Source organism: Ambystoma mexicanum, chromosome 5q (genome assembly GCF_040938575.1).
Source record: "Ambystoma mexicanum isolate Mex_15411 chromosome 5q, UKY_AmexF1_1, whole genome shotgun sequence".
In the NCBI taxonomy this organism is placed as follows: Eukaryota; Metazoa; Chordata; class Amphibia; order Caudata; family Ambystomatidae; genus Ambystoma; species Ambystoma mexicanum.
In genome coordinates this window covers 879,219,368-879,243,992 of record NC_090933.1, presented here as the reverse complement: position 1 = coordinate 879,243,992, position 24,625 = coordinate 879,219,368, and the positions used below count along the sequence as shown (strand labels likewise).

The window sequence follows — 24,625 nt, the reverse complement described above, 5'->3', positions numbered from 1 at the left end:
GCCAATGCAGTGCAGGAATCCTGATTGCTGATTGTCTGATCTTTTGTTGGCAAGAGCCCATTTTGTGAAATCGCGCAAAATTAGTTTTTGCCATTACTTTGCCATTATTTTGCCGGGAGCATCCAGTAGGGCAATAGGCTTATAGTTATTAGGTTCATTTCTATTGCCTTTTATTGAAGATTAGTATTACAATCGCATCCTGCCATGATGCCGGTATACTTTTTGCATTAATGATTTGTCTAACAATTACTTCCAGAGTATCCGCTCAAGCCTCAGGATATAATTTAAGGGTAAGGTTAGATAGCCCGTTGTGATGCTGGAAATGCACCAGAGGGACAGGGCCTTTGTATCCTTGTCCTTTACTGCTTTTTATCATGTGTTCTGTTGTGTTTTCTGTGCAGGAGTTCATGTGGGACTCCTGGCGGTGCAGCTCTCTGTTGGTTTGGTGTACAGACCTATGGGATACCTGTCATGGCCACTTGCCCAGGATCGCAGGAGCTGCACCATCAGGTTGTGGGAGCAAGGGCTAGCATGGTTCACGCACGTCCCTTTGGGATGTTTACACACAGGGGGCCTGGTTGGACTCAGTCCTGGCGCCTTTGACGCCAGGCTCATGGAGAAACATAAGCAAGACTCTTTATTATGGGCAGAAGTGCTTTTCAGGAACTTTCCACGTTTGTGCAGTCAGCCCGGGTGTGGCTTTCCATCTATAAGTTGCACGTGCAACTTCAAGGAGTGGCAGGATGTGGCAAGCAGAACAGAACTAGCGGGCGTGGCCCGAAGAGCTCAGCTATAAAAGCCAACCCAACCCCAAGGCTGTTAAAGATAGCGTCCCTAGGGCGCTGAGTACCTGAACTTCCGGTAGTTGATCGTGGTGAGGTCGCCAGGCTGTCCGATAGATGACTGCAGAAGGTGCAACGCGAGAAACCAGTGCAGCCCTCTCCCTGATATCAACAGGGCTAGGGGTGGACCAGCTCCCCAATGCCACAAGCGTGCACCTCCCTGATTCTTGTGGTGCCGGGGCAGTCTGGAGGGCCGATGCTTGCGGACAGTATGCCGGAATCCGCTTCTGAGAGGTCCCCAAAAATAGGCTGAAGATTAATGTCCACAAAAGTAGCAAGATTTCAGGCTGGGGACCAATAGTAGGGCAGTGTAGGTAGTCCAAGGCAGTGCAAGGCACAAGGATGGCAGCAGGCAAGTTGGCTGGTCAGAGGAGAGTAGTCCGAGGCAGGGGCTGCAGGGCTCAGGGAAGACAGCAAGCAAGCAGGCTGATCAGGAAGGATTAGTCCATGGCAAAGGAGCTGCAGCAGGCAAGGAGAAGAGAAGCAAGGCTGGGAGGGAAGGAGAAGAGCAAGGCAGTCTAAGGGAACCCAGGGAAGGAAGGACCAAACCTGGAACACAGGAGGGGACAGGAGTAACAGGAATCCAACAAGGAGGAATTTGGGCGCAGCGGAAGGCTGCAGGAGCGAAAAGCACGATCTGGAAGCAAACCGCGTTGAGACGCGGTGAGTTTCAAGATTCTATCCCTTAAATAGGGCGGGCAGCACCCGGGAGGCTTGGAACGCAAGCCGTGCTGTTCCCGAGTGCTGCCGTGCCCAGAGCGAGGCTTGGGAAGCAAGCTTGTGGCTTCCCAAGCGTTCCGTGGACTGCGCATGCGCGAAGAACGAAACGCGGCCTTCCGCGCATGCGCAGATCCCGAGACACAGAAACCCCGGAAGCGCCGAGTGCCGCAGAAGACCGCGGTCCCCCCAGCCGGTATCGAGGATAGCAGCGCCAGGATGGGGCGCGTCGTGACCCATAGGTGTGCCCCCTATGACAGGTAAGTGGCGATGTGGTAACAAAGGCGCACGTTTCCCGTTAATCTGCTTTCGCATGCAGCGTAACGCTCACCGCCGCCTGGGATAAAGCAGCACTTACCTTTGGGAATCCAGTCTCCTGCCCATACCCTTACCTCCTGGAGTCAGCATTCACCTGCATTCTTCACCGCTGAGCCTGGTGTCCATTCTTCATCCTCCGGAACGCTGGACTTCAGCTCTGGGCACCGGAGCACAACATCTTCTTCATCCACGAAGGCAGACCCTGTAAAAGGACAAAAGGCAAGGTTATACATTACAAACTTTCAGCTTGAGGTCGCGCTTGCAAAATTCTTCATGCTTATACTTAAAAGCTCACTTACCTGCCCCCGGACCGCTGGGGGATCCTCCGCTCCTCATCCGGAGCCACCTTGTGCTTTGTAGCTCCGCTGGGCCGCAGTCACACCTATTTGGGAGAAAGCTAGACATTATTACAGAGCTGACAACAGGCTGTGAGAAAGACAATACAAATACTTCAAGACAAAGAGAAAACTGAAAGACACTTAACAGAAAGGCGTGGAGTAGTCTCAGCTGGACTGGTTACCATGTATGAAGGACCAGTGAAGTAACTCTGTCCTCATTAAAGCGCCTCTGCCAGAAATAGCAGGACGGAGAGCTCACCATTAATAATCTACAGGTGAGCCTTAATGGGTCGATGCATGCTCACAGAAACCACGCTATGGGAAGAATGGTTTGAGAGGGAATTCACTCACAGGCCAGCAAACTTACGTCCTTTCATATCTATGCAGGAGCAGTGTTCCAATTCATCGCAGCAGCCCACAGCCTATTTGCAGCGGGGGAAAGCAGACTCAGGGGGGGTTCTACTTCCTGGGAGGGCTGCAGCCGTGCCCCAACGTCCCCGCAGAGACCAGGTGAGCGTAACAATACCCTTATGGCACCCATGGGTGGGGGTGCAACCCTGTGCCCCTAGTGTATGTTTTTGGGCACCTATGTGTGACCCACAGAGCAGGGTATGGGCTGGTGGCAGCTCTGTGCTGAATTGATAGGTGCCCTCAGCGACCTCCATTTTGGGATGCCCAGGCCCTGTCATTGGAATCGGTAGATTCCTGATGGAAACAAGATGGCCCCCCATGACCTCTTGCTTGCCATCGCCTGTTACCTTGGTTTTCCCGAAGTCCCGGGAAGCCCTGACTCTGTCCCTTCCCCTGACTGGCTGTTGGGTGGAAGCTCCATAAATGGTAGTGTTAGGAAGGGCCGACCAGCCTGGCTGGAGCCTTCCCAACGACCGTATGTTGTGGGTACACCTGTGGGTGGGACCTGGGTGAATGGAGTCTGTGACGAATATACACTTCTTGTTGTGGATGTCTGGTATCGGGTGTTTGACACAATGATGAGACAGCCCTGCCCGAAACTGGTATGAATGCAGTATGTAGTGTTGAATAGCGTGGTAGTTGTCCGAATCCACATTCTGTGTTGTGAGTGTCTGGCTGGAGAAGAATTGCCTGAATGTACCGTGTGCCTGATTGGCTGACTCACTGCTGAATACCCTTCTGAGTGATTGGTTGCCTGAGTGTGACCCAGCAGAATGAATAGGAGATCAACTAGTATATCTGGAGGCCTCTCACTGCTAGAAATCGTTCAGAAGCTGAAGAGAAACTGGAGTTGAAACTGAAGCTTGACCTTGAAGGCTTGCTGGAAGAGAAGAATTGCTGTTGCTCTACTTCGCTGATCTGAAAGCAGTTATGTCTCCAAGAACTGATCCAAGGGAGGACCTGGTAAAAAGAGACCTCTCCCCGAGCTATGAAGGACCATCGTGCACCAGCTGATCTTTGCCAAAGATCCCTGATAGACAGACCTGCGAAAGGCTGCCGACCATAGACTGGGACTGCCGTGGAATCCCAAGGAGAAGCGCCCGGACTATTGTCGGTCACCGTCACCGACTGCCGTCCCCGACCGGAGCCGCAGTGCTCCTTTTGCTTAAGAACATTTGATCCAAGGAGGCTCTCGTCTGCACCGTCGACCACTTTGTCCCGCCGGAGAAAGTTGAGGCTGCCAAGGAGCATCCGCCACTGGGTTTCCCGCCACCTAAAGACCACAAAGACGCCGGACGACTCGATGCCCTTGCTGGGCCACAGTTTTTCAAATTCTTTACGGTCCTGAACTATCGACATCGAGGTTCCTCGCACGCCTCTTCCTTGCAGGACGTCTACGCTCCGTCGTCGACTAGCACTGCTAGGAACGAAGCTGCCACTTCTCTGCCGTAGTTCAGCCCATTCATCGCCGGATGTTCGACCTGTGGCTCCTGCCTTAAAGGGAGTGCACTCAAGAAGGGCCGTCCATTTCCCGACGAGGAACTCTACAACACCAGGTATTTTGGGGTTGCTGAACTATTGGAAAGACAAACAATCTATGGACTGGGCTTGTGATATCATTATTCTACCGGTTGCCCAGGTGTGGGGTGGGGGGATCTCCACACAGAACTGTGTCTAACGGTAGGTCCCCGTATTCTGCCAATTGTTCTAACCAACTGCTTTCCTCCTATATCTATTGTTGGTTTCCTTTACAAACTGATTGGTGTGACATTTAACCGTACAGTTGATGCACTTTAAAGAGATTGAATAGTGATTGTGGTACCACGTTGAACTGTATATTTTTGCCATTGTAGATAACCGAGTAGAAAGTGAGTTATCATGATATTGTACATAACCTTTAACATTAATTATATAAAGACTGTGTTTTAACTAATACTGTGTGCGGACATTCCTTTGTGGGTGCTTGGGGACTACACTGTACTTAAGAAACAGCCTGCATCACCTCCTGAGAAGCTAGGCTCAGATTAATCGTCCATTGCTATCAACAATAGAGAATCTTGGCTGAGGTCCTCTGTGCCTCTCCTCTACCATATAGATAGGAGTACAGACCGCCCCATCCCCCCCGCCTCTCCAGTCTTTAAACCTGTCAAGACAATATTGATGAATTGTCAGTTCCAGTGCCAAGAAGGGTTTGGAAGTGTTCTGTCCAACTTTTTTCATTGATGGAATTCAATTCTAGCGTTTTGTGGGCATTTGACAGCAGGCCATTGATTAGCCGACATGCTTCTGCTGTTGATTTAGACATAAGTGCAACCAGCATTTTTTCTGCATACAGTTGTTTTTGCTGGATAATAGCCCTTGTTACATTTCTATAATGAGGTTTAACTTTGGCTCTTTGTGAAGATTGAGTTAACGGACATAAATCTCGCATTTATTTCCTGAATTTTTTTTTCAGGTTAAAGATTGTGGGATTGAATATATATTTATGGCAATGAGTACGGGGAGCATAAGGTTTTACTGATTTGTGTAATCAGTTGAATTTGGTCTATATATGAACTCTGTCTGCTCAGATCGTTGGCAACTTGAGAGTTTAAAATACTATTTTAAAGTGATGCTATTAATGGAATGTTCCATCTTAGGCAGTTTCTGCCGTTGTTAAGCTGTATCTCATTATCCACACTACCTTAATTGGGTTTTGGCTAAACTTTGAATCTCCCTGTTCACCTTAACTTGGGTGGCCCTTCTAAAATTTCCCCACTGGGTTCATTTTAGAAATCCATCTTGACACCACTCCACTACTTTCCAACCACAAACCGATGGCCAAACAGAAAGTTAACCAGATGACGGAACAGTAACTCTGCTGTTATCTATCCCAAGCCTCAGACAGTTGGAGTGAACTCCTTCAACTAGCAGAATTTGCCTACAACCATCATCTATGTATTGGTATGTCACCTTTTTACTGCCTGCCAGCCTGCCATTCCCATATGTATGTTGTCCCACTGCCAAGAGCCACCTCCCTGCCCAACAGAGAAACTACAATAGGCTAAAGACACACAAAAGTGCCTAACTGACGGTAAGCAATCACTGGCTCCTCCCTTTGTAGTCAAAGATTGAGGCTCCACAATGTGACTGCAAGGCCAATCCCTGCTTTGTTAAATGCTCTGAAAAGTTTGAAACGTATTTACCCTATAGCTATCGAGTAATAACTTTCAAAACATTGGTGCTTTCATGTGTCCCTCCTTAAACCTTCTCTGCCTGCACATCAGATATCAAGCTCCACTGACATTACTATTTCTGATTCTGTTTCTCCTGGGATTTAGCCTGTTCTTGATTCCTGCATGTGAGGGTGCTTGCTCAAATACCTAAATGTAAAAAATATCTATTAAAATGGAAAGCTCCTCCTGATCTCTCTCTACAACTCAGTTGATAATTCCAATATTTTCACTCCCTGCAAAAACTGGTTGTTTGGTCTGGGGTATTCTCAGGAATCAGTACAGGTCTTCTTGCAGATCATGGTCTCCACAAATATTGAGGCTCTCTTGAAGTACCAGCAGTGTTAACTCTGTCTAGGTTTCTTTGTACAAGCCCAACTATCAATTTGAAACGACAGTCCACCTGTGTATGCAGCAGCTTACAAAAGCTGGCTCTCTGTCCACTCTTTGCCTCGCAACATTATTCACCATTGATATCTGGTAGGCCTCTACGATTCCAGTGAAAGACCTGGTCTGCTTGTGCTTAATCTTCATGCCTCTTCCCTGCTGCTGCCTTCAGCTAAGTTCATCTCATTGCACGCCTGTTCTTGCCTGCCAACTCTATTTCTTCGACCAGTATGATGATTTCTTGGTCTGTCCACCTTAGTGAGTCAGGGGTCTGCAAGGGACCGGAGTACCTTGGTGGTGGGACTCAAGTTAAGCTCAAGTACTGATTGTTCCTTATGTCTGCCTGTCACTAGTGGGGTTCAGTCGCACAGTTGCTGTCCATGCCCTTCCTGCCTGTATGCCTCACAATCGAGGGAAGCTACTCGCTCCTGTCCAGCCCAAATGATCATGGCCTGCTTATCTTTGCGATAAACCTAGTTATCGCTAGGGGGAGTATTTAGAAGCATGGAGGTTTGGTGCTGGACCACATATAGCAAAATAGGGTTTCTAGAGAATATGACAGTTAAAAAGTAATTTATCAGTAGTTATGGTTTTCAATGTGGAGGCAACTTGGAAGAAACATATTTTACATGGCAATTTAACAAAACAAGTGAAAAAAAGTGTTTTGTATACAGACATAAACAGTGAAAAAACATTTAATGATGTGGAAATTTAAACCGGTTTACAATGGATTAGTGTTGTGTGCACCAAAAATAGTGTGCGCCAAAACCTTTACATGCTGAATGTTAATCTCAGGAATCAATTCTCCATTGATTGGCATAATTATTTAATTCATAATTCCAATGAATACACATTAGTTTCTTTGAGTTAAGGAAACACTGTCTTGTATAGGCGCCTTATAAATACCCAATAAATAGGTCAACTCAAGTTTTGGCCTTCTGTGATTAATTCAAATCACCCATCCTTCTTCTGGATCAATACGCGTATTAGACTGCCAAGATAGGTGCATCTGTAAAATATTGTATGATCGTCATGAGGAGCTATCAAGTTGGCCTATATTCCGACAAGAAGCTGGATGACCAATTCCTGTATTTCTTCCAGCGAACAAAGTTGGGTCTAGCGGTGCAGGGGGTCAGGCACTCTCAGTTGAGGGCATCTTGGAGTAAGACACAGACAACAGATTCAAAGTTCATGGTAAACACTTCTATTAACTTAAATGACAGGATGGAAAACGCCCATTTTGACCTATAGTATGGTGGTATTTCCCTACCAAACCAAAACTAAGACAAGTCAAAGTCCACAAGTTCAATTAAAGAATCTCTGTGTCCAATACCTATACTTGCCCTCACAACTAATCTTATACAACGTGTAGGGATGTCAGGAATCAACAAAATAGTGTTAAGCATAAAGTTCAGAGATTTGTCCGACTTGCAGCTTTCTTTCAGTTCCCTTCCCCAAATATAAAGCAGTTCTAACAAAAGTAGTTCCAGGATTGCCTTAAATTCCAACATGATATAGGATTAACCAATACTCTGGTTTCCCTTCCCCAAGACGTACTTTCAATGATATATTGATATTATGGTGTTTCCCAATTTTCTTAATGTTCTGTGCCACAATTGCACCCTCTGCATATGGCTAGTTTTTGCACAACAAAATATCTTGGTTGAAAATGGCAGTTCGTTTTAATTCCCTTTTTAAAGTTCATCTCTAAAGTTCCATTCACTTTGGATTATAATATAGTTCCAGAGCCCCAGCTCCTGGGCCGCTCTTCCCTGAACCATAGGCCTGCTCCACATGGACCGCTCCCCACTGGGTCTCTCTGCCTCTCTGCTGCTGCTGCAATTTTACCGCCACTGCTCCTGTCCCTGCTTCCTCTTTCACTCTCATTTGATGAGGCTTTTTAGCGATGGCCTTTCCCTGGCCACCTCCACAGAGGCTGCATGGGGAATAGGAGTGAGAACACCCTCCAGTTTTTCAGTTTTTTATGATCCCTGAACTCCATTCTAGAGAAATCCCAAATGTGTGGGCATCTGTATCGCTGTGTGCTTGGGGATTATCTCCCCGACTCTGGTTGTTTGGTAGGGTTAATCTGTGCTTGGTCACTAACCGGTAACAGGGACCATTTATGAAAGGGCCCACCATCCACTGGTTCTGTGAGGCATGCTGCCCCTTGGTATGCAGTGATAAAATCGCGGCAAAAATGTCGCCTCTACAAAAAATCGTGTCAGAAATGCTGTGGTTTGACCCGGTATAGGTGTACCCCATTATACCATTTAAGGGGAGCGGCGGTTGCGTCGGTGTTCTCCGTTCCACTTAAATGGTACCCCGCTCCACTTAAATGGTATAATGGGTCTGTGGGTTGCGGGGGTGTCCCCCACATCCTTTACATGGATTGTGGTGGCAAAACCGCTCCCTTTTTGCCACAATATTTTGTGTCCATGGCCATTTTTGCTGCAATTTTAACACATGGAACCTGCCCCTTGAGCCATCCCTTGGCTGTCTGCAAAACCAGGCAGGAAACTTGATCACACAAATGTATGAAGCATGAATACTACAGACAAAAACCTCAAACATATACAGTTAGTCAAGGTGTCCAGTTCTGACACTAACTGTAAACACACTTTAGAATCAATACGTTTTGAATACATTACTGTTTCAAGAGCTACAATTCTTGAAAATGAGGCTAAATAATAATCTCAGGCCTTATGGGATTATAAGGCAACACCAGAACACTGTAACTTAACTTAAATAAGTAAAGTGATTTTATATAGTCTTCCTGTATAGTCCGTCTTTATTTTATTGTTTGGACGTTTGTATGGCATCTATACATAGGTGTTTCCAGGTGCCACAAGACAAGATGGGGGGGGGGGTGGCGGACATGGGAATCTAAAAGTAAAACAGCAAAAACTGTTAAATTGGCCTTGTGACAATCCTGCTGTGCAAGTGCATGATAAGGTGGTAAGTGCAAGGGGAGGGGGTGAGGGAAAAATGCAGTAGTGGGATGCCCCCCAAGGGTGGGATGCCAGGCAAGTCCTGGGTGGGCCAAGGTGGCAACTGCCCGGGGAGAGGAGGGAAAGAGGAGGAAGAGTGAAGTGGACACTGAGGACCAGTTGGGCTAGTTCAGGAAAGGGGGCCCAAGGGCAAGTGATGAGAAGGGATGCTGGAGGTACTGATAGTGGGTGTTGTGGCCCCTGTATATATTTGGAGGGACCAGGCCCCATTCACAGACGCAGAAGGAGAGTTAGCACAGGAGGGGGATAAGAGAAGGAGGAGGGGGAAAAGGAAAGCCTTGAGAAGTTTCTGCAATTTAAGATCTGGCTCAAATCTGATGGGGGAGGGAGGCCGATCCAGAGGGAGGAGCCAGCTGAGGAAAGGACCTCCCATTCTTTGCTTGGAGAATCATTTGATCTGCAGAGAGTTGGAGCCAGAAGACTGAAGGACTCTGGTCGGGAGTTATTTAGGGAGAGAAAGCTGGATGTAAAGAGGTCCCAGGCCCCAGGCCCCAGACAGCCTTGTGGATGATGCAAAGGGTCTTGAATTTGATTCTTGCGGTCACCGGGAGCCAGTGGAGAGATGCGTTCCCCGGGCTTGAGGCCAAGGAGAGAAATCTTCCATTTGTTGTTGCCCCCACCTCCCTTCTGCAGGGTTCTGTAAATAAAGATGGGGGAGGGAGGTTGCTAAATTGTCCAACCTTAATCGAGAAACAGCTATTCCACAAAGATGTATGTGGGGGAGTCTTAAATCAGTGAAACCTCTTTAAAAGGAAATGGGCCTTTAATAGGAAATATGCTACATTTTGTAGTCTGTAGCTTTATATAGTAACGCATCAATTGATAGCGAGGGAGTCTTGGAGGAGGGGGTGTGGGGCGTCAGGGTAGATTCCTACAACCATATTCACCATCAAATGTAAGGCAAGGGTGTCTGTTAAGGAAACTGTACGCCCCCTATATAGCTAAATAGGGTCCAATGGGACACAAGCAGGTTTGTTTATTGTTAGGCAGAAACCTGTGCCGTTCCCTTAGGGACCACTACAAAAGATTTAGGACTACAGGTGATTGGCAGTAGACCCAATTGGTAGCAGTCTGTACCACCCAGATTTAAGTGGTAGCTGTGGCTGAGCAGTCAGACTTCTCTCAAGATGAGTTAGGCAATATATAGAGTATACACAATAGGTACAGAGATACAGTAGCACAAGCAAACACTGACCAGAGCTTTGGTGTAAAAGTATATAATTATTTATTTAAAGACACACTTGTAAATTACACTAGCACAAAAAGAGGTAAGTAAATTCAACACACAGTCACTATTATATATATACAACCCTGATTACTTATTAGACAAGTCTTAGTGAGAAACACCACTTATTTTCAGACCGAGGTGAGCGCTTAACCTAAGATGGCACTCTAATAAGTTATTAAAAAAGGGAGGGAAAAGGCAGAGTTATGAAAGCACACAATTTCAATACTTTTAAAAGAACCACAGTGAGGCAGGTTAGGCAAAGTCTACTGGAGAGCAAGGAAGTTCAAATGCCAGGCCCACTCTTAGAGAGAGCAAGCGAAATGTGTCCAGGATCACACAGTGGGGTTATGCCCAAAGAGTCTTTGTGGATAGTTCACAAAAGATTGAGATCAAGTCAGGAAAAGTTAGTTAACAGGGCCCAGGCTAACCCAGGTTAGAAAGTCGAGGATTTACTGGCACCCCGAATAATCTGTCGCAAAGGAAGCCAGGCGGGACACAGTACCTGATGGGAAGAACGTTCCAGCGGGGACAGTTGTTCCTGGCAGCGGGTGCAAGTCGGTGTTTCGTCCAGAGGAAGAGGAGGTCTCGACGTGGAGGAAAGATGAAGGTTGTTGCACTGCCATGGAAGAAACCAGCCGCGGAGGTCTCCGGTTACAAGGTACTACCCTTTTCTTCGCGGTAGTGGTAAACCGTGGTATTCCGGTTGCCGGGGTGCTTGGCACAGGCAAGGCGGCCACGAGTTGATCCAGGAAGGAGAAAAGACAGGCAAACTGGTTTATCCCTACCAGTCAAAGGAAGAAGACTCTCCAGACTGGAGATCTCCTCTGTCGTTGGGTAAAGTGGTGAGGTGGTTGAGCAGGGCTCCACCGGTGGTGTCGTCGTTGCAGGTCGGCTCGGCTTCTCCCTCCTCGGATTCTTTAGTTCCTGTGGCGACTTCTGAAGTTCCAGTCCCCAAAGCCCTGCTTTTATGCAGAAAACCCCCATTCATCAGTCCTAGCTGTCACTGAAACATGCTAAGTGGTGAGCCGGGTGACTCACCACTGGGCCAATCACACCAGAGTGTGACTTGAGTTGGCGAGGCAACTCAGTCCAGGGTGCCTAAACACCCTCCCACACCCCCTGTGGTGACAGAGTGGCACCACTTTTGGAGACTTTTGTGGAGAAGCCCGCCAAAAAGTGGAACAAAGGGCTCAACTTGGGTTGGAGTCACAGAAGCGAACACAAACGCCATTTTGGAACCAAATTTGGGCAAAAAATACCAACCAGTGAATTTATATTTAATAAACCGGCGGTATGTTCGAGGCTATGAGAATTAAATAATTAAAGTTGGTAGCCTCGAACAATGGGAAAATCCCATAGGAATATATTCGCGGTCGAACATAAAAAGTAGTATCCACTGCCACCAGCCAAAACTGGACAGTGCCCCCTCGAACAACAGACCCCGGGGCAATCGAATTTCCCAGACCAGTACGTCCACAATATGATGGTTTGTACTGGTTTCTGTTCACAATTTAAGACTAGTAAAGCCAATGGTGACTTTACCTGCCCTGGGAGACAGTAGTCATTCCCATGGTATGGAGTCTGTTTGGGGGTCGCTACGACACCCCAGGGTTACTGCACGGAGGGTGCTGTGTAACACACATACCAAAAACACATGAAGCCCAATGGGGTAAAGGACCCCATAGCCCATAAAACACATACAAAGTCAAAGGAACACCTCAAATCATGTCTAAGAGTGGGAGAAAGAGTCTCACTCTTAGCAGGAGAAAAAAAATAAACCCCAAAAATCCAGCAAAACTGCTGGGGGACTCACTAGGTTTGGGAAATTAGCTTTACAGAGAATTCTCCCTAACATTTATCAGTCCTGCCCCCCAACCACGATCTGGAAAAAATAATGAAAGCGACCAATGACGCTATTACTTGTCTTTGGGGGTGGGGGAGGCCCAGGGGTTGGTGGTGCAGAGTCCCAGTTCTGAAGGGTTGTATACAAATTGTTTGAATGACAATTGTCCGAATTTAAACGGTTAATTAGGATATATATGCGGTGGGGGGAAACCCCCCCACAACCCCCCCCCCCACCCAATCCCCTTACTTTATTATTACCCAAACCCATTATATATATAAAAATTTCCATACGGTCAATTCTGCAGAAGGTCAATTCGGACCTCTGGAATTCGGTCAATTGTATCATTCGAACAATTGTACTGTAACAATTTGGGTAATACCGTTCTGAAGATCACCAGGCTGGACTTGGGCTCTGGATGATGAAGCGCCTCTGCTTCTTATCCCATGACTACGGGGAATTGGTAATTTGTAGATAGATAATGAGTGTAAAATAGTTCTCTGAACCTCCAAATCCGGGTCCCTCATGCATTTGGTATATGCGTGTAGATATTTAGGTCTGCTATGACACTTAAAGCCAGCCCAACCACCTAATCTCCCTCCAGATACTATGCCTTCTAACCCGCTATTTATTTACAAGTGTTATATTCAATAACTTTCTCCATTTGCTGCCTTTCTTTATACATGCAGGGTCTAGTACTGGTTTGGAAATTAGTGGTGCAACCTGCAACCTCCACACGCTCCAAATGCAACCACATTCCTCTTCAGGCTCAACTCCTGACCAACAGACCTTTTATTGTGCAGTCACTGTAGGCGCCTAGGGGAGGACCTTAGAATCTGGAGTCTAGACCTAGCTGCCCTGGACTATACATGTCCGTGTCCCTTAGCACCAGTGGAAGGGTTACCTCCCTTGAACTATGATTCTGTCCATCTAGAAGTCTGGTCTGCCTAAGGAAAGTCAAGGGTATGCATCTGTCAGTGCTCTCTGCTTCCCCAGGTAAATGTGTCCAACAGGGAATGAACGGAAAGGGCATGCCTGCAGACACTGGAAGTAAGGGGAACAAGGCTTACTGCCTCCTTGATCTTTCTATCATCTTTACAGCCTCACTTTTCTCCCTAACTAATCTCTAACTCACTGTCAGACGTTTTTCACTGTCGCCACCTGAAGTCTTTCTCTTTTCCCCTCCACTTCATTTTCTTGTGTCTCCCTCTGTTTCCCCTGCAGTTCTTTGAAGAACTTAAAGCGGCTGTAAATGCCTTACAATAAATGTACATGCATAATGTGTCATACATACTTTTAAACATGTAAACAATCTGAAAACTCATTCTAGCTTCAGTTCATTGTAAAATACCTTAAATATAAAATCCTGCTGTTTGATATGTAAGCAACTGATATGTTGTGCATGCTTTCTAGTACATATAAAACAAACAAAATATGCATTTGCTGTTGAAAATGTGTTGATGTACCAGGTTCATACTTCAATTTAGAGAAGATCTGCTCTTTTCAGGGACACAAAGTCAAAGAAATCTGTGGCCTATAACTATGCCTGTATGCTTGTATTGCTGGTTGTTCAATCCTCAAGTGAAGTGCAGATGTTGGAACATCATGCGGCTCCTCTACTGAAGCTTTGTAAAGCCGACGAAAATAACACTAAATTACAAGGTATGTTATTTCAATTATTTATAAATGTTTGTGTATCTATTTTAAGCAATGCACATTTTGTTTTGCTGAAGTACATTTATTATTGATTGAACTTCTGTCAAAGGTAGAGAGATCTTGCAACTACTGACACCAGAATAAATTTAAAGGGTTTGTTACGCAAAAGTAAAAAATTAGACTATTGCATGGAAATGGTTTCAGGATTGTAGTAAAGTTATGGTTTTTGGGTACCATAGTATTTGAATGAAGGATCACATATGAAAGACAAAAAAGGAAAACACAAAGAATGTTCCAAACAGGAAGGTTGCCTGCTTAGTGATTTCTAGAGTGCAGTTCTTAACCTTTATTGTTTAAGGTGCTATGTGCAATATGAAAAGGTTGCACAAAATAGATAACATGCAAAAAGAAAAAGGGAAACCTAAATGCCAGTGGAGTGAAGCTGGCAAAGCCCAGACTTTGAACTCAAGTCTTTGAACCTATTACACAATAGGTTTCACATAAGAAGGTCCCACTGCCTTCTGTGGTGCTCCCTAATGGCTTCAAACAAACTTTGGAGGGTTCTCAAAAATATCACTCAGAACACTTGAATGTGGGGGACAGTTGAGTGACAAATAACAAGTCACTTCATCTTCCTTCCTCCGAGTCTGGCTATTACGGAATCCTTCAGAGGAGCTACCTCTGTTTAAGATGTACAGTATGGGGCGTGGCCGCACGACACGCCATTCGGACGTGCCTGCGGTGAGCTCCGTATGCAGGCGCCCGAAATCCTACTTTAAACATGCCCTATCACCTAAATTCCTGGCGGATCGGTGCCCTATGAGGAGATTACACAACGTGGCACTTCTGGCGACCGAGCCCCTAACTCCTGTGGAAGCCGATATTCTTGCTTGAATCCACCCCGAAGGCGAGCGGAGAAAATGGCACCCGCCGAAAACATCACTCTGCATCTGATGGAGGTTTCCTGCCGGCGGTCTAATATTTGAACAACCGGCTGCACGTCTTGCCTCACTGAACCGCGTTGCTTGTGCGGCGTCGGGCAATTGGCTGTCCTGAGGCTCCCTATCGGCTTGTTGGGTTCCGCGGGAGGGCTGGAGAAGCTTGCGTGAGTGGAGCCGTGACCTGTGGGGGCTCCGGGCTCTCGGCTCGGTGGAGTCCCTCGGGGCCTGTCCATTACTGCGGAGGCGCTCGGTCGTCCTCTGCTGCACTCTCAAGGCCTTGTGGCCGCTGGATACTGGTGCGGAGGGTCTTGCAACGCCTCCCGACTTGGTGGACCACAGAGCCGGCAGCGGAGGAGGAGCTCTGGCTACGCTCCCGAAACCCGGACAATGCTGAGTGCCGGGGAGGACTGGCCCACGACCCCCTCCGCTGGAAGGGAAGGCGGGTACTCTGGTGACCCCTACGGACCATCACGGTGCGAGTGGTGAGACCTCGACACGGGGGGGCAGATCTGAGACCCTGCAGCGCAGGGGGCTAGGCCGGAGTGCATGCAGCTGCGTATTATAGATGTGATACCTCCGCGGTGCGGATAGTGCGGGAGACCCGGGTAAACTGGTAGCCTCCGTCCATGGCCAGGGAGTGAGACCCGGTTCGTCAGCCGGAATTGTGACAGTCCCTCAGCCATAGCAATACACCCGGCAAATCAAGTAGTGGGGAGGAGGATTTGCCCGATGAGATGAGCTCTACACCATATAGAAAGAATGGTTGTTTGTGGCTGGAAAGGAGATTGGGAGAGTGAAGCTGGACTCTGAGGGAATTGGGAGTGATAACGCCTTGAACTTTGGTGCAGCCTTAACTGCGAGAGGTCTTGGACTGAAAGGGAAACTGCTGAGACTGGTCCCCCATGTGGGGGGATCTTCCCCTCTGTCCCTACAGGAAGAAACCGGCTTCCTAGTTCCCCATTTTTGTTGCAGAAACCTCTCAGCCATACCTGAGGGCACAATTAACAGGTGCACATCCTGGAGATGGCGACAACAGTGTCTAACCGGAGAACACAAGGGGTTCAAGCATTTCTGTCACTGCAGACGTCATCCTCGCCCTGTGCACGCACCGTGCTGGCGGAAATACATTCACCTCCGCCCTCTGGCCAGAATCCGAACATGGCTTTTTCCAAGGAGGACTTTGAAGCTTTACTAAGATCTTTTAAGCAGGAAATCACGGTTGAAATCAAAACCTCCAAAGACTCTCTGGCCCGTTCGCTAGCAGACCTGACAACACACTTTTCAGGCCTAGAAACCAGGATTAATGAGCTGGAGAATGTGACATGTGAGCATGCACATAAAGTCGAGGTGTTGACCGAAAGAATGAGGTCCATCGAGGACCATCTGGAAGAGGTTTGGGCAAAACAAGCGGAACTCGAAAATAGGTCAAGAAGAAATAATGTCGCCTCCGAGGTGTTCCCCCGGCAGGTTATTGCCCAGGAGTTACCCGACTACGTGGAGGCACTGTTCAGGTCCATCTTAAAGATCCCTTCATCAGAGTAACTGCTCCTGGACAGAACTCGTCGAGTTTATTCTGCCACACAACTTAAAAGAAACCTCCTTCCAGATGTCCTTACTCGTGTGCACTTTTTCCAACAGAAAGAAAAGCTAATGGCAGCCAGTAGGGGCTCCTCCACAGTGCAATTTCGAGGTGCAACACTTCAGCTTTTCCAGGACCTTTCTCCATATACTATTGCTAGCAGGAGGCGGCTATGCAATGTGACGGCATGGCTCAGATCTAAGCAGATCCACTATCGTTGGGGATATCCCTGCAAACTGCTCTTTGAGCTCCAAAATCAGCATTACGCGATCTCCTCGAAAGAGGTCGTCAGTGCCCTGATGGCGGAAACAGCCGGGTCCAACTCCACAGGCTCTTGCGCTCAGGTTTCGAATGAACTGACCTTCGCTTCTTCATCAAAAGATAAGTGGAGGAAACCCCGTGGCTGGTGTCGTCTTGAACCACCTCCTCACCAGGAAGGGGGAAGCACGGAGAACCCAGAGATTGGGAGCCCTGAAAAAACTTCCATAGAGCCGAAGAGTGATGACATGGCGAACGATTGAGCTGAGAGCTCAGGTGATGCTAGCTTTTGGATTTGATGAACAGAGGGGATTTACCCCTCACCCTCTCCAATGGAGCCCGACCCGAGCTTCTTCGTATGGGAGACCCCGTTTGGGTTTCTTCTGCTTAGACTTGCTGGGGTAGTTTTGCCTTATGGTTCGTTTTGTTTCCAAGTTTTCACCTAAATGCCCGACACGCCTGAGGTTTAAGCTGGGTGGATTGGGGCGATTAAAATTCAGATCAATCTGCGATTTCGGCGCCTATGCGGATTGCGCCCAAAATGGTTATTAATTGGGAAGTATCAACTAGAGTTTTGAATAATTCTAAACTTTTGATTTGGCTACAAATGTTAATTTGTTATTTCTATTCATTTCTGCGTTCTCCTTTTTCTCCTGGTCCTTTCATATGTTCCATTCCCCCGGATGGTCCTGATAACTCAGCTCCATGGCCTTGTTCATTGCGAGTTATACATGCTCCACCCTGTGTTACTGGGGGTGTTTACAGATGGTTTGATCCCCCCAAGCGGGATTATAAATCACAAAGAGAGATAAGAAGGGCGGCGAGCTGCCCTGATGCGGGGGAAGAGGACCGGACCGAGCCAGAGATGGTGCCACCATTTCTCACATGTCACAATGAATGTGCAAGGTTTAAATTCTCCCTTAAAACAGAAAGCGCTCTTTCATAGATTGGCTACATTACAGGCGGAGGTGTTATTTCTGCAAGAGACCCATTTGTGTCCTGCGGATGAACCGCGCCTTAACAACAAATTTTACCCCACAAAATGTTTGCCTCTAGTGGGCTTAAAAAAACGAGGTGTCGCCATCCTGGTCCGCAAAGGTACTCGGTTTAGGACTCTGGAAGTGGTCTGGGACGAAGAGGGGAGGTTTCTGCTGGTGGTGGCGCTGTTGGATGGACGCAAAGTCACACTATTTTCGATCTATGGTCCAAATGTTAAACAAGATACATTCTTCGCAAAACTATCCAAAGCCCTGTTTGACCATGCGGATGGGGAAATCCCCCAATGCTGTCATAAATCCTCTCATAGATAAAACCTTGCCTCCATCCTCGGTGGATAGAAACAAATTTAGAGCACTCACCACTTTACTGCGTGATCACTCCCTTATTGAGATTTGGCGTTATTATCATCAAAGCGAGCGGGATTACACCTATTTTTCAGCAACACATGGGGGTTTATCTAGGTTAGATATGTTTCTGATCTCCGATTCTCTGGTTCCACTGGTGAGGGCAGCGGAGATTCTGCCGGAAGCTCTCTGATCATGCACCGGTGAAACTTGTGTTTTTGCCCTTTCACGAGACCCCACCTCAGAAGCCCCCTTGGAGGTTGAATGACTTTTTGCTTGAAGACCCATCTGTTCGCACACAAATAAGAGAAACCATAGACTCCTATTTCCGTGAAAACAAAACGGGAGGGGTGAATCTGGGAATAAATTGCGATGCAGCGAAGGCGGTAATCGGGGGTCACCTGATTAATCAGGCAATACAGAGAGGGAGGGCTAGAAAGGCACTGCGAACACAACTAGAAGAAGAAGCTCACAGGCTCGAAGAGGTACATAAAACAACCGGGTCACAACGTTCTCTGAGAGACATGCGAGTGGCAAAGAGAGCCCTAGAAGCACATCACATGGGTAAAGCGGCATACTTTCAAAGGGGAATAAAGCAAACTCACTGCTTGCTGCCAAATTAAAAAAGCAGAACCGGCAAAACAGAATAGACGCCCTGAGAGGTGAAACTGGGAAATGCATCTATTCAGAGGAAGGCAAACTCCAGATTGTTGAGAAATTCATTGTTGAACCATCTGCTCCTCACCTAGGGAACCCACAGGTCTCTAAAGATTTTCTGGCTAAAGCGAATCTCCCACAAATTTCCCAAGCCCTACGAGAGTCATTGGAAACTCTGATAACCATGCAGGAAGTAGAGTCGGCCATTAAGACACTCCCCCTGGGCAAAGCCCCAGGCCCAGATGGCCTCAACAATACATTTTATAAAGTTTTTTCGCCCGAGTTTACACCTCATCTCACACAAATTTTTAATCATCTGTGGGAAACGGGCTCAGTCACCCACTCCATGGCAGCCTCATCCACTACTCTAATCTTAAAACCCGGAAAAGACCCTACTGAATGTACCTCATACCGTCCCATAGCCCTACTTAATACGTATGCGAAATTATTTAGTAAAATTATAGCTCAACGCTTAGGGGAGGTGCTCCCAGCTATTATAGACAAAGACCAGTCCGGATTCATTCTGGGACGCTCAGCACACGATAATATTCGCAGAGCGGTCGATCTGGTGGCCTTAGCTTCCACTATCCCAGGTCCGTTGTCCCTTTTATCCCTAGATGGCCATTTTTATTTTTAAATGTTTTTATTGGCATTTATGAATATACAAAAAGCAATTGAGCACAGGTTGTGCGTCATATCATCAATTATGTGTCGTGCTTGCCAAGTAAACTACAGGTAACACTAAACCAACAGTAATAACAACTTTGACCGTCCTCTCTCCTGCTGCCCTGCGGTAGTCCGCCCTTCATGTTTGGGCCCCAGGCCCGACGCCATCACTCTTTATCGCCTCTCCGTGGGGTGCGACACCGGGGTATAAATGGGCGTGGCGGTCGAGTCAGTGTATCATGCTTGCAGTTCATGCCAGAGAGGTCAACTCAGGGGGGTTTAAAATTTGTTGAGAAGATCATATCCTTCATGAGGGCTTTCCAGGACTCCAATGTGGCGCTCACGTCTTCTCCACCCCGGTTGTTCCCTTCCTCCCAGGCTCTAGTTTCAGCGGAAGTCCATCTCTCCATTTACCTGATCCAGTGTTCGTACCTGGGGCCTGCAGGTGACTTCCAGGCCATTGCGATCGTTCTCTTCGTTAATATACACGCCATGTCCATGAGCTTCACTAGATGCCTGATTTTACTCAGTCTCGGGTGGGTGCCCAAGAGACACTCCTTGGGTGTCCATTCATACCTTTCCAGTCCAGCTCTCCTGCAGGTCTGTTTGGCAGCGAGCCAGAGTTTCTGCGATTTAGGACAGGCCCATAACATGTGGATCATGTTGGCGTGTTCAGAGGGGCACCATGGGCATGTCGAGGGGATTTTGTTGTTGAATGTGGCTATCCTGTGTGGGGTCATGTAGGTCCTATAAAGGACATTCAGCTGGAGCAGCCTTAACCTGACGTTCCGTGACACCTTCAGGTACAGCAGGGCTCTTGCCCATTCGCCCTCCGTGATTTCAGTCCCCAGGTCGGTCTCCCACCTCTCTTTCAGGCGTGCACCTCTCGGGTTGGGTCTGTCATTTATTTGAGTATATAGCCTCGATGTCTGCTTCCAGCCGTCACTCAGGTTGTACATTTCCTGCACAAGGGAGTGCGTCTGCGGCTCCTCGGGCCATGTGTCCCAGTTTTTCTTGGCTACATGCTTCACCCTTTGGTACCATAGAAATTGGCCTGGGGCAAGCCTGTCCTTCAGTTGCAATGAGTCGAAGTCCCTAAACAGCCCCTCGTCGAACATGTCTCCCCATGTATAAAGACCATAGTTCTCCCAGCTCCTCATTGTTGGTAAGTCGGTGGGGGTTTTGCATACATCGGCTAGAATGGGAATTTCAGGCATGTATGGGTGTTGTAGTCCAAGTAGTGATCCGACCTTGTTCCAGACTTGTCTCCCCAGCTTTACTATCATGGGCGGGTCGGGAGGCCCCACTCGTGTGCTCAATATTACCTCCTTAGGGTGCATAGACGTGGTTAGCTGACGGAGGAGGCCTGTCTCGGCTGAGGGTTCATCCGATAGCCACTTTGCGACATGTGACAATTGTGCTGCTAAATAATATCTCTGGAATTCAGGCAGTTGGATGCTACCCTCAGCATAGGGAAGTGTGAGGATGTTCAGGGTAAATTTGTGTCTGGCCCGGCCCCAAAGGAAGTCTCTGATTAAGGATTCCAGTTTCCTAAAGAAGGACGGGGGTATGTAGTATGTTATGTTGGTAAAGTAGTAGAGGAATCTTGGTAATATTATCATTTTGGAAATCGCAGCTCTTCCCATCACTGAGAGCGGAAGTTTCGACCAGAATTTGATAGACCTGCGCACCCCGCACATTGCTGCCTCCGTGTTGCACTCGTGGGTGGAGGCTGGCGTGTGCATAATGGTAAGGCCAAGATAGCGGAAGGCTTCCACCTGCCATTGGATCCCAATCTCGGGTAGTTCCTCTTTACCCTTCCCCCTAAATCCGGCGAGAGGGAAGGAGCATGACTTTTGTCTGCTGAATTTTATCCCTGAGTATTTTGCAAAATTATCAAGGATGTCTAATGCTGTTGGTGCATTCTCTCGAGGGTTTCGCAGGTACAAAAGGACATAGTCTGCATACAGGGAAATTATGTTATCTGTCCCGCCAATGCTAATACCTGCATCAAAGAGCTGTTTCCTGAAGTAGATTGCTACCGGTTCCAGGCCAAGGATGTACAGCATCGGCGATAGCGGGCACCCTTGTCTGGTTCCCCTTTGGATAGCCCAAGCTCCTGACACCATGCCTCCAGTCTTTACTCTCACCACCGGATTGTTGTAAAGCACCTTAGCCCATCGAATGAAGTGCTCACCAAGTCCGAACTCCCTCAGAGTCGCTATCAGCCATTCCTAAAATATTGAATCGAAAGCCTTTATGGCATCTAGCGAGAGTACTGCCAGGTCTTCCTTGCACTGCGCTGTTTGTGCCATTATATGTTGGAGCCTTCTTAAGTTGGCCGTGGTGTTGCATCCTGGGACAAAACTGTTCTGGTCCTCGTGTATTAGGGATCCTATCACCCTCGAGAGCCTTTTGGCTAGTATAGTTGTCAGAATTTTGCTGTCATAGTTCAGCATCGCTAGAGGGCGATACGAGTCACACTCGTCGGCTGGTTTGCCTGGTTTAAGCATTGGTACTAAAAGGGTCTCTCTCATACTACCCGGTAATGTCCCGGTCTCGTATGCCTCCTCGTATACTCTGTGTAGCATCGGGGTTAAGATCTCCTCGTAGGCCTTGTAAAATTCTGGGGTAGCGCCGTCTGTCCCGGGGGTCTTGCTTGTGTAGAGGGACCTGATCACCTCTGAGATCTCCTCCGTCGTAATGGCCTCTCCCAGCGTGTTTCGTTGTTCCTGGCTCAGTTTGGGCAGTCCAATTTCGGCCAGAGTGTGTCTGATGTCTTCTTCAGGGATTCGCTCTTCGTGGGCATAGGGCTTGGCATAAAATTCTGAAAAGACTTCATTTATTGCTTGTTGGGTCCTATGAGTTGTACCATCTTTATCCTTGATCTCTTTGAGGGCTTGCTTCGGGTGCTCCTTCCTGCATAACCAAGCAAGTATCCTGCCTGGCTTATCTGCTTCTTGGTGTGCCTTAAGAGCTCGCGTGGAGAAGTCGAACTTGGACAGCCTCTCCCATGCGATTCTGCAGTCTGCTCTGATCTCCTTCAACCTAGTTTCCTTCTCAATGGTTGGGGGCAGATTGCTTTCCAGATGCCTGATCTCTTTCTCCTTGACCTCCAGCGCCTTTCTCAGTTGCCTCCTAATCCCACCTGCTTCAGCTATTATCTCAGCCCTCGTTACCACCTTCATGGCTTCCCAGAGCGTGCTCCACTTCTCGACTGATCCCATGTTGATCTTTATGTACTCCTCCAGCTTTTCACCTAAGGTTTCCTTGAATGCAGGGTCCATTAAGGTTTCTGCGGGCATGCACATTGGGATAGGGGGCCTGAGGCCCCTTACACAGGGCTGCATAAACAGTGGGGAATGATCCGAGATCGACCTGCCCAGGTTGCTCGCAGACTCAACTTGTGGGATTAGCTCACTGTTGATGAAAAAGTGATCTCTCCTGTGTGTAGGCCATGGGGCGCCGAGTAGAATGAGTAGGACCTATCGGTGGGGTGTAGGTCTCGCCAGATATCGACTAGGTGCAAGTCCTCTACCGTGCTGCGGAGGGCCCGGGGGGCGGGGTTGTTAAGGATTCATGGTGTGGTGGATCTGTCCATTTCTTCATTCATCACGCAATTAAAATCTCCCCCCCCCCCCCCCCCATAGAAAAGTGTCCTCCCTGTGGTGCGTGATTCTAGCACATAGCTGCTTGAGGTAGGAAGGTATGCCGTGCTGGGGGAAATATGAGTTTACGATGCATAACCGGAAGTTCTCCACCATGCCCCACACTATCATATATCTGCCTTCTTTGTCTGCTTCCACCCTCATCTGGTGAAATGGTGTGGCTGGACTCACCCATGTGTATACGCCTCGTGAGTTCCTCGACTAGGATGCACCGCTGCCCTGGCCACCCCAGTAGTCCGCCAGTTTGTCCATGGTGTCCGTCGTGAGGTGCGTTTCCTGCAGGAGGGCGATTAATACCTTCTTCCTCTTCAGGTAGGAATGTATACGATTTCTCCGTAAGTAGGATCCCATCCCTCTGACATTCCATGTGATTATCTTGAATCGTGCTGCCATTGCTTGATTTTGTTTGTTGCTGTGGGAGGCTCCCCGTCCGTTCTGCAGCTTGGTCGTGCGTTATTGGGCATCATATCTTGCTCTGCTTGCATGGGTTGGTAGGCTTCAGCATCTAGCCTCGGGCCCGCTTCAATTCGGTTGATTGTCATCAGGAGGAGGGCAGTCTCAACAATAACTTGACAAAAGTAACTATAACTGATGCACCCAGCTTCTGCCATAAGGGTTCAGTGCTCGGGTGCTCTTGCGCTGCCTGTCCCCATCCGGGTTTCTTGCGAGAGTGGGTTCGTGCTGGCAACTGGCCTGCACTGGTCTTTCGTGGGTTCGTGCTGTGGGCTCAAGGGTGGGAGGCCGAAGGCGCCCTGTAGTCATTTAGCTTTCTCATGCTGTAGTGTTGTTTCTGCAATTGTGCTATACCTATTCGTGATAGTGTCTAAGTCTAGGGTGCCGATGTCAGAGTGCCTGTCTATCGCCCGTTGCGCGCCTCATTGTAGCTCTCGTGGGTGGGTTCCGTGGGGACCTCAGCCAAGTTATGTTCCAGCCACATGTTGGCTGCGGCCGGCGTTTCCAGAAATATCGCTCGTCTTTTATGGATCACCTTTAGCCTGGATGGATACAGCAGCATATACTTTAGTTTTAGTTTCCTCAGTCTGCCCTTGACTGGGACAAAAGAATTCCTTGCTCTCTGTACCAACTGTGTATAATCAGGGTAGATGGTGATTTTTGAGTTATCCCGCTCTATCCCTCCGCCCTCTTGAGAATTTTAGCATAACTCTCCTGTCCCGGAAGTTGAGGACTTTCGCTATGATGGGGCGAGGGTAGAAGCCCAGACGGGGTTTCTTCTGGAGCGACCTGTGAGCCCTCTCTATGGCGAAGCCCTGTGAGAGCTTCTCCGACCCAATTTCCTGCTGTATTAAGGATTCCACGTAGGCTGTCGGGTCTGCAGTCTCTGCCCCCCCCGGGAATACCCAGTATCCTGATATTTTTGCGCCTACCGCGTCCTTCCGCCTCCTCCGATCTTGCCTCCAGGAAGCTCACCTTTCTCCTGAAGTCCGCCACCTCGGCCTTGAGGTCCACTGTGTCTTCTGAGATAACCTTCTTGGAAGATTCTATGATGGTGACATGTTCCGTCAGGTTGCGGGCATCCTGTCGTATGAGCT

The 24,625-nt window shown here is 48.2% G+C and overlaps 1 protein-coding gene across 1 annotated transcript in view; it reads left to right on the top strand.

The window, feature by feature from the left end:
- The window catches only part of VIRMA (vir like m6A methyltransferase associated), a 1,848,046-nt gene that overhangs the window by 626,970 nt on the left and 1,196,451 nt on the right, over nucleotides 1-24,625 (top strand). Inside the window, exon 11 of the mRNA XM_069621370.1 lies at nucleotides 13,815-13,969. Within this exon, the coding sequence (XP_069477471.1) occupies nucleotides 13,815-13,969 (155 nt within the window). The remainder of the gene's footprint in view (nucleotides 1-13,814; nucleotides 13,970-24,625) is intronic.